Raw genomic sequence first — 10,557 nt, 5'->3', positions numbered from 1 at the left:
GAAGGGGAGGGTGAGGTGAGGGGTGTTCAGCTGCAACATGCAACTTCACCCCCAGATGTCACTAGATTCTACACACTGAACCTTTAATATGAGGAGGATTCGTACTTTTGCAATGGCCTCGTGAGAGTCAGTGGAAACACCAACATCAACCAGAGTTGCAGCTAAATGAGAGTTCGGTCATGTAGAATCAAACAAGTGGAGTTTCTGTGTTTACCGTACAAGACTGAGGGTTGTTGACATCTCTGCAAATTTCTGTGGCCTCATTTAGTCATTACATAACAGTGTTAATGTATTAGGTCAGAATACAGCTGTGACACAATGGCGACAATCACACTGTTGTGTATCCGCAGCTCAATGTGAAGAGGCAGACAAATGGCAACCGCAGCGCAAACCCCATCTGTGAACGCTTGAGAAATCCTCGCCACCTGTGGAAAATGCGGCATGAGACATAAACTTTTAACAGCGTGATTGTTTGCTGGCAAAATCTTGCATCTCAACAATAATGACAACAACAGCACCACTGACACTCGTGATCGCCTCAGTGGGAAAGACAGTGACCATGTGAGGAACTGCACGTTACACAAGAAATAAAAAAATAAACCAACTCCGCGTTACAAAGGAAACAAAAACGCTGTTTGTGACTTCTGCGGACGGCACATATTCGTCATATCTTTTATCTTGAGATTTCTTTCTTTCATTTTTCGTTCTTTTTTTTTTTCTAAAAACCGCTATAATCTGTCTTTCCCCTTCAGCCCCTCCCCTGTGGTAAATATATAGCACAAAAATATAGGTGGTGAATGCTCCCGAATATATATGCAATAGATTTACAGATCAGAAGATTCTGCAGCAATAACAAAGAAAGAAGATAAGCACTCGCGGAGTGCAGAATAACAGTGGAGCTGCGTCCACAATAAAAGGGCCCAAACCCTGTTTGTCTTTCTCTACGCCTGCCTGTCAACGCATGTCTGTCAGTGTCTCCCGTCTGTCAGCCTGTGTCTGTTGGCCTGTAAATCTACGGTTAAACCTGTGGAGACACTGGACGACGGAGTCTGCAGAGTTTTAATTGAGACCCTGTTTGTCTTTTGTTGAACCTGTCGATTTCCTGTTGGTCGTAATACCACCTGTCTGCTCTCAGTTTTATTTTTTTATTAACGTGCGTTCCTGTCATCTTTTCTCTCTGCCACTCAGTCTCTCTCTAACCTTCCCACCTGTCCCTGTGTTAATCCATCTCTCGGCAAGTAGACAGGTAGTGTTTCTGTAAAATGTGCTTTAGTGCCAGAGCTTCCTCTGTTTGTCAAAGTCTTTTTCTTTGTTAGTCCATCAGAGTCCTCTGTATCCGCTCAGCGTCTTTTTCTCGTCAGGATCCATTTCAAGTCGCGGGATCAGGAAAATCTTTCCTCAAAGGCCATATTCTGTCTGATCTGATTCAATATGCAAAGGGACGACCTCTCTCGGTAACTGATTTCAGGTTAGACAGGCTCTGATTGGCCGCGTTGGGATTATGAGATCTCATCTTCTCCCTTGATGACTCCCTCACTCGATTTTTTTCCCGTTAGGGGGCTTGTCTCCATCTTCTCCTCCTCCTCTCTTATCCAATAGAAGAAAATGAGGAGTTTATCCATGAGATGAGTGAGTCTCTTCTCATTTGTTATATCAGCACTAGTTCCCCCTTTAGACTCTTTTTGTTTTGCTTCGCTCTAATCCCAGTTCAGTCAGGATTACAGCTCCGTCTCCAGGGCTGCCCTCGTCCTCTGCTTCGGAGTTGGTCTCTTTTCAAAGCAAGTTTTTGCTACTGTCTGCTAGCATTAGCCAGCTTAGCCTCCATGGTAATAGAAAAAGACAAGGGACCGGTGATGCCAGCCTCTGGTTGTCATGGAGACGGGAGGTCGTCCTGTCTGGCTGTTCGGGTGCTGTGATGCAAATGGGCTCCTGTTCATGACGAGTCAGTCTGGTTTACTGGTGCTCTGCCAGTGACAGTGTGTGTTACTGTCAGGGAACCCACAGTTTCCTTCGCTTCACAGTGTCTTCTGTGACGTCCATTTCACATCATGTTGTTCAGCACAGTTGGGGAGGGGGAGGGGGGGCAACATGTTATAAATTAAATCAAGCCATCTTCTGTGGTGCAGTTGGTCTCTGTGATGTACAACCACGGCCGGAGCACTGAGAATGCGCTCGCTCTTTCTCCAGACAAAGGACTAACGGTCACAGAGCTGAGAGTGAGCGCCCGTCTCCGCAGCCCAGTGTCAGATACAAAAAAAAACGGCACTGGGCTCTGGAAACATGTCGTGATGTTCGACTGGTTGGTCGTGGCTTCTTCATTACTTCCTGTGAACAAGAGCTCAAACTATAAAGACTGTGCCAAATCGAGTTATAAACTATCCATGACCTGCAGAGTCCTGGGGTTACGGTGGTATAATCCTCCGGTGGGTTTGACATCACATCTCACTGTGAGTTTACACTGGCTGTGTTGCATCTGTCAAAGGCAGCGGACATTTCATCTGTAGACTCAAATCTCTTTTGTTGAGGAATGGCAAGGAACCGGCGCTGAGTTTTGGTTTCAGGTGGACAGTTTCCCCCTCGGCTCGGGGCGGTAAGGTGCCTAAACTGGGACTGAAGGTCTTTTTGGAATCGTTGTGTAGACCGTGTTGTGAGAAGAAGCGCTGGGCTTTTCCCCCCCTCTCCGCAGCCTCGTACCGATTGTGGTCCCATTAGATATCTGAGTCATTCAGTTCAAATGAGGATAGTCAATCCTCAGACCATGGTGCAGACGGTGTTTAGATTCGGATCAAATCGGACGGCCTTGCCCTCCACGGCCTTGGCGTTGGTGTTGTACATGGGGTTCTCGAAGGCAGCCTGGCCGTTGTTGTTTTCGTGGACTGAGCAGCCGGTGTACTGTGTTTTTGGTGTGGTTCTGGGAAAAGAAATGCAAAAATAAATACACCATTCAAGTTGATGAAGTTGTTCTAATTGTCTATTAATATTAATAACAACGGGAAGGCGAGTGGACAATAGTGAATGCAGGCTGGGGAGCGTGAGCGTAGTAAACAAGCTTATAGAAGGATTAGAAAGAGTCGCTTTTTAGGAAGCCCAGTGAGATTCCAATCAGCGAACCCAAATCTAATTCCGTTCAGTGAACGTGACATATTAGCGGCAGAACAGACGCCATTTGCATCTGTTAACAAAGCGAACACCAGTCAACTGTGCTTTAAACATATCTCAGAAAAATCCAATTTGCCACCTCCTAAACAGAAGTGTTTCACGGCACAGTTTGCAACAGACAATGACTTCACTCTTAGCACAACCGAGCCGATGAGACGGGGACTGTTCATGAATCAGGCAAATGGCAACTGAGCCTTTTTACTTTTTGTACGACAATAAGGGAAGAAAACTGTTGTGGCATTTCACATGAAACGTGCAGGGTTTATCAGAACGTACCTTTGTTTGTAGAGATAGAAGCCGAAGCCGGTGAAGATCAGAGCGAAGAAAGGCACCAGGATAGCGATAGCCACCGAACTGCTATTGGTACCAAGCTGGGGGGGAGGCGAGTTCTGACTCTCCGACATATTCAGACCTGTGACATGAAAGGAAAATACGTCGTCAACACAACGTTTGTAGATAACATCTTTAATATTGAATGTTGCTGTAATAGATTGACTTTATATTATTATAGATTTAGCAGAACTGTGCAGGATATGACATCTGGGGCAGGGATGCTAGATTGGATTGTAAACAGTCATCTTTAGACACAGGCTTAAGGAGTTTAGCCACGACTTTAGGTCTGAAGAGCAGCTTTTTGTTCTTGATAAGAATGAATCCACTGCGGGGCTGATTCAGTAGAAATGAAGTCAGTGTTGCTCCCTGGTCACTTTCTCTGTTACAGTACAAGACAGTTACCTAGTCTTTGCAGTCCAAACTGTCCGTAGTCTTTTCCCTGAATGAAACCCTGGAATACATAACTGGAACCATCAGGCTCTGCTGAGACCTGCAGAGGAAAAGAAGAGGGCATAGAAATGAGAAACTGGATGTAATTAGGTTCTGTTCTGTTTATTGTTCCATCAAAACGTACAAATCCATCCATGGTCCAGGAGTCATCAATGATCTTGGCTGGAGTGATGGCTGAGTCCTTCTGCTGGTTTCCTTGGTTCGCATAGTTCACCTGGTACATCAGCAGTAACAGCCTGGCCTCAGAAGCTTTATACACTCCTGGAGGATACAAAAAATAACATGTGGTTCATGATATAACTCAGAATATCACCTTAGTTTGTTACAGATCATTAGATTCAGTGGGATGTGCTTGTATTCAACAAAATGTAGAAATCATGTCCAGGTGAAAATAACAAAGATAGAAGAGAAACATGTACCAGGAGAAAAAACTGCAGTAGTGTTAAAATGTACAATGTTTTAGAAAGAATCGGAGTAATCTGAGATCATGTTTGAAAAAAAGTAATCAACGTGACTCTCCTAAACCCTTAAAGAGGAAGAAGCAGAACTATAGTTGTAAGAATTGTTAATGCTTTTATCAGATGCACCTCAGTTAAACATTTCCAGATGTTATTCGTGGATCTTTTTAAAAAGCTGTTTCATAAACTTTTTGAACAAACATTTCTAAAGGGAGATGGTCGTCTGTCCATCTGGGCAGAAGGGTTGTAGGTCTATAGCATTGTCATCTTATGGCATTGAATAATGAAAGGTGTTTTTGTAGAAAGCTATGTAATTGTGAATTTGTAAAATTCTGTCATGGTGAGCGTACCAATTATTGAGTTATGTGCAAAACCTTTGAACACCGCATTCCAATTAGTTCATCCTTGAGTCCAACCTTGTGCAAATTTGTACCAGATGAAATTGAATTCCTTGCAGGTATTTTAGATGTGTTGGGTTCACAAGGATGGAATGGGAGTGATGTCATAGTGTTTGTGAAGACGCACATCATCCAGGTCTTGGTATCTTCAGGAGAACATGAGCACATTTTTCACCTCTCATCCAAGAGGCTTCTTCCACTCTGTGTGCTGTTCCCCGCTCATGAGTCGTTATGTTAAACACGCAGCCAACTCGCGGGGGGGTCGTTGGGGTCCCCAGAGTCAAGGTGTGAATGGTGGTTAATACCTTGTGGACGCACTCTGTGACTGTGAGTCATTAGAGTGGCTGAGAGTGTGGGTTGGTATTGATTTGTCCCTGTGAACTTGACATTTGACCACCAGGCTCTATCCAGTCCATTGACAGGACCGTGTGCGGCTCCAACACTTTAACACCTACTCAAACAAAGTTGTCACATCTCCCCAGTTGCACGCTTTGTTTGGAAAATGTGTCACAGAGACCCAGGCTTTGTTCCGTGTGGGACCATCGTCTCATTTCCTGACAACGTGCTCCTGCTTTCAATTTCCAGCCACATCCTCCTTAGTGGCTCTGGTGTGACTTTGCAGAGTCGTGGGCAGGGTCTGATGTGTCATTATCTTTAAAGTAAATGAACCTTGAGAGACATTTAAACTTTTTTATTGGCACCACATCGGCTGTCCTGGGATAACGTGTGCCTTCTGCCCAATAATCATTCATTGACCGAAGTCCCCCCACCCCCGTGATTAGCTTAATACCAATAAATGATTTGAGTTCATCCACAGAGGTGTTAACACTGGCTCCCATTAGGTGACATCTGTGGAGATTAGTCTGTTCTGCAATAAGCTGGAACAGATCATCATCAAAATCAGACAGAGTAGCTGCTGCGCAAGAAGAAGATAGTACAATAACACTGTGGCTGCTGTCGACTGGTGCACAAACCTTTTCTCCACCAGCTGTAAAAGTGTAGAAAACACGTATCTTACCTGTAAAACACATGTTCTGTATGTTGTTACACGTACACAAGGTATGAAAGTACCTGAGATACTAAACTGTACCTCATATTTAACTACAAGCATATAAATGGCCTGTGAACATGAGAAATCTTTACAGGAGCAATCCATAGTTTTAGGTAACACACAAACAGGCAGTGTATTGGTTTATACACACCACAGTAAGGGAAAGGAATCTATGCAGACCGGGGGCTTTGGTATTATGAAGTGAGTGAACATGAGCGTGACTTCTTGAGGTACGAACATGCATTACAAGCAAGTAGGTACCACAGTTAGCTGGTTCGTTTATTACCTTTAGAAAATATCTAGGCCTGCATTTACATATGTTTTTAATATCAGGTCTACATCTTATCCTTTTCTGCTCTAAACTAAATTGGTTCTGCTCAGAATGTCATGCAAACCTCAAGAGGACTAAACCATGTATCGCGGATATACTTGATAGATTGGTCATTGCATGCACCAACTATGAATAATTCCTATTCTTTACCAACAGTCTCTGCAATTTTCCTCCAGAAGCTATCTGGGAATCTCCAGAGGATACTGGAGAAGGACCTGTTAAAAAAGTTGCGAGGTGAACGACCAGCCATAACACCGCTGCACGCCAGGGGAATTTCTGTTATTTCTGGTGCGTGTTGCTGTGAGCAAGGACGGGCACGGCGAGCATAAACAAATATTAAGGCACTTTTTAGAGGTGTTGGTACCAGTATATTTAGCCAGAAAAACCTTTTCCTCATGCCTCCAATATTGATGCTACACTAGGCTGAACACTCCGGCTTCAACCTCATGCACTTACACAAGTGTAATGTCATCTTCACATTTTACTCTTTGAAAGAAAGCAAGTTTTATGTTTTTCCCTAAATATTGAACTCGTCCTTTAAGCACAGTGCTTTGTGGAGAAAAGCTTGCAGGTTTTCTCCAACCGGGCTCTTTCCTTTTGGTGCCTGTGTGAGCGCAGCTGTAGAAGTTATTGATCTAAAGTTGCTCCTTTAAGCCTGAAGATGGATGCTAGAGGTCTAATAGCTGCGTGGTTATGCGATATGGTGTTTGTGTTCTGTGCTCCTGCAGGAACCGACTCTAGTTTCAAAAGGATTTGTGTTTAATAGGGTCTTAACCCCCTGCTGGCATTGTTGTAGGACCCTGGGAGGTCTTTGTGTGAATAAGTCTGTGTATATTTGAGTTTTCTTTCGGGGTAATAACAGTAAAAGAAGGCGGCAGTGCGAGGAAGGCGGTGGAATCCAATCACCAATAATCAATCACTGGAAAGCAGCACAATGGATTCAAAGTGTTTACCGCAGGAGTTCCATTTTTACCCAGAATGTCTTGTTGTTTGTTTAGTGTGTTTGCAGTGAGTCGATGCAGCATCATGTCGTACTGCAGCATAACCATGTCCTGTCGTGGCCGGGTCACACCGTACACTGTATACGCAACACTGTATGTGGTATATAATTAGCCATAACGTGTCATGCCTGAGAGGAGCAGTTCCATGTTGCCGTTGCTAAGGGTGACGTTGACTCTCCCGGTTGTGGAGTTGAAGCTGGTGATGCTCAGTGTCATGGGCTGCTTCCTCCCACGGTAATTGTAGGAACCTTTCCATATGTAGTTAGGAGCGAAGACGTCGTCGGGAACTGCCGAAGATAAAAGAGAAGATAAAGAAAGAGAAGAGAGGGGAAGAAAAATATACGAATTGAAATTTACAGACATGAATAGAAAATGACAAAACGGAATAAAAGAGCACAGAAGAGACATTAGATTAGATTTAAATGTCTTTTTCTAAATTACGTTAACATCTATTTTTTAAAAATCTGAAAAACAAACATAGACAAAACTCATATACATGCATAAAAGGAAAAGCAACTGCCTTGGTTCCTGTTTGCCTTTCGGCTCAGTAAGATTAGTCATCAGTAAGATTTTAAATGTCATGCAGTTGAGTTCAATTAAATTAGAGCCATAAAGAAACAAAAGACAGTGGTTTCCTATGTGCCTGGTGGGAATTAAGTACATTGAATATGTAAACTGACAGGAGCAGTAAGAGACAAGATTTAACGTGCAGCTGTAGAGAGTTTGGAGTTTCAGTAGATTTAGAGGACGCCTCCTGATTCGATAGTTACAGGAACCTGCTCATTTGTTCCCCACAGGAAGTCTTTAATGTGTAATGAGAGGCAAAGAGTTATTGAACAATAACTGAATCTGAACTAAAGCACAGCGGACAGAAGAACAGAACATCACAGTAGTTTCATTCACATTTAAGATGGGCAATGAGGAAAAATTCATTATTTAGAACTGTGCTGCAAAGCGGTACAATAAAACCAACAAGGACACGAGAGGAACGACACAGTGGATGCAGAGCTGAGCAGAGTGGGAAGGAGCTGAGTTCATTGAACTACAGAACAAATCAGGCCCAAAAGAGAAAAGAGAAAGTAGTTCTGCATCACAACCGACCGTTTAGTTTGGGGCTGGGAGTCCCCGTCGCTGGTTTCACAGGTTTCTTCTTCTCTCCAGCTACACAACAGAAGCAGAGAAGGACAGATTGTCTTCGATTAAAACACAGGAGCACAGCAACAGGGACACAGTATAACAGAAATATTAAAACAATTTGGTTTGCACATACACCGATACAAACATGGACGACTCATGTCCACGCTGAAAAATATTCAGTGCTGCTATTTTGCACTTTTGACTCCAAAAGTCTGAGCTGTAGTGATCGTGGTGTTGAGCCACAGTGGGGAGGTGTTGCTGAAACACGCTCCTGACCAATTGCAAGCCAGTCTCAGTTGTCAATCATGACATTTCAGCATCAAATAACCAATTAAAAGCAAACTTACTGGTAAAATGAACACTTGAACATACATCAATGTGTTAAGACCTTGCTAAAATATCAATTCTTTAGAAAATGTATTTGACTTTGACTTTTTAATTAAGTTCGTGTCCCATCCACTAAAGCTTCTTTCATACCTGCACTGATAATCAGCTAATGTCTAAAGAAACCAGCTTTATCCAGGGGAGGGTGCTCTTTCTACGACCAAATTATTAGAATGCAGTGTTACTATTACACACTTGCAAAAAAGAGTAAAATGTAAGTTGAAAATTGGCTGCATAAAAAACCCACAATAAACACCCCTTAATGTTTCTTTGAAGGCAGAGCAATGCATCAAGGATTCCCACTGTGCGTGTGACCATTGTAAAAAAAGTCGATCATCACCTCAAGATGCAGCCATTGTTCCCAACGAGTAAAGGCAAGCAAGGGAGAGGCTGTTTGCCCTAGAATTTCAAAGTGGATCTGAGTGCTCCAATTTTGAAGGCTACTTCAGGGAAAAGGTGTGACAGCCTCGTGAAATGCTTTTCAAAACTGAAGCTCGCCGTTTTTCTCCTTTGCAACAAAGGAGGCCTCACAACTTCACCTGTTAACCTTGGGTGATGAATAAAGTTAAATGAGCTCAAGGATTTTCTTTTTTAAGGTGCAAATCGTGCACAAATTGGCAAATACTGCGCATTCTCGGGAAAGAAGACCTTGCTTTGTTCTTAAGTATTGATGGGATTTTCTGTGATACAATCAAAGGCAGCAGAAGAGCTACTAAACCTTGCTGGGACTTTTTTGTCTTGAGTTTCCGAGGGTCAGGAGTGCACTTTCCGTCTCAGTGTTTAAGCCAACATGGATGAGAAGTCCATAAAAAGTGCAAGGAAACGTAGAAATGTAAAAAAAATATTATTTAACGAGAGTTCTGTGACTAAGAGCTCCTAAATTGACATTGTGGTACGATACAGTGTAATTTCTAAGGAGTAGCTGTTCCCCAGGTCAGTTTAAGATCAACATAATCAGTCTTTCCCTGTCAGATCATTGTATTTTTTATTTTTTATTATTATCTCTGCAAAGGAGGTCATGTTTCCATTGCTGTTTGTCTGTTAGGAGGATATCACAAAAACTGATTTTCTTGAAACTTGGTGGAAGGTACATGGGCCAAGAAAGAACCCGATTACACTTTGGCATGAATCCAGCCAAAGAGGCAGATCCAGAAACTTCATTGTAAAATTGTGAGGCATTAATCGACTATTAACTGATTTCCCAGGGAATAAAACATAGATCTTGATGGAATAAAATCAGGCAAATTTTTGGTGCAGCAATTTAAATGGACCTGGCAGAGGTATCCACTCTATTAAGTTGTAGTTGAGGGGAAATACTATCCTCATGAGATGTGGTGAATTCACAAACTCACCTGTTTGGACCTGGCTGACCAATCTAGTGAAGGGACAAAACACCATGGGATGTTTCTTATCTTTTATTTATTTTTTTAATGAGTGCTGCCAGACTCACCACCAGTCCACGGGCCAACCACCCCACCACAAACTAACCCCCCCACTCCAGATGGCAGGTCTGCCTCAGTGTGGGTGTGCTGACAAAGTGTCCTTGAGCAACACAAGCTCAACACTCCTATCTGTTCAGTCAAGCTCTGGGTACCAACATTAATCAAATGCTGTGGACTAAGGTTATCGCGTTCGAAAAACATGGAAGCAAGTGATGTACCTCGACATAAAGGCATCTTCCCAGTCCAAGTGCCGTCGTTCTTGCAGACTCTGTGCTCGGAGCCCCCCGCCAGGAAGAAGCCATGCTGACAGCTGTACACCAAGGTGTAGCCAAAACCAGGCAGATCCATTCCCACCACGTCCACATGGAGCAGGCTCTCTGGCTGCTTACACGCGTGGGCTGGAGGGCGGACAG

The 10,557-nt window shown here is 43.4% G+C and overlaps 1 protein-coding gene across 6 annotated transcripts in view; it reads right to left on the bottom strand.

The window, feature by feature from the left end:
* Window positions 1-268: 268 nt before the first annotated feature.
* Window positions 269-10,557, bottom strand: part of csmd3b (CUB and Sushi multiple domains 3b) — a 319,867-nt gene continuing 309,578 nt past the window's right edge. For all 6 annotated transcript variants that reach the window (XM_034599800.1, XM_034599798.1, XM_034599797.1 and 3 more), the window contains exons 67-73: window positions 10,363-10,542; window positions 8,283-8,342; window positions 7,310-7,468; window positions 4,067-4,203; window positions 3,895-3,982; window positions 3,436-3,571; window positions 269-2,911 (exon numbers count right to left, since the gene is read on the bottom strand). In XM_034599800.1, coding sequence (XP_034455691.1) covers window positions 2,752-2,911; window positions 3,436-3,571; window positions 3,895-3,982; window positions 4,067-4,203; window positions 7,310-7,468; window positions 8,283-8,342; window positions 10,363-10,542 — 920 coding nt within the window. In that variant the 3' untranslated portion in view covers window positions 269-2,751. The remainder of the gene's footprint in view (window positions 2,912-3,435; window positions 3,572-3,894; window positions 3,983-4,066; window positions 4,204-7,309; window positions 7,469-8,282; window positions 8,343-10,362; window positions 10,543-10,557) is intronic.

Source organism: Hippoglossus hippoglossus, chromosome 11, assembly GCF_009819705.1.
Source record: "Hippoglossus hippoglossus isolate fHipHip1 chromosome 11, fHipHip1.pri, whole genome shotgun sequence".
Lineage (NCBI taxonomy): Eukaryota > Metazoa > Chordata > Actinopteri > Pleuronectiformes > Pleuronectidae > Hippoglossus > Hippoglossus hippoglossus.
This window is presented reverse-complemented; position numbering and strand designations above follow the sequence as displayed.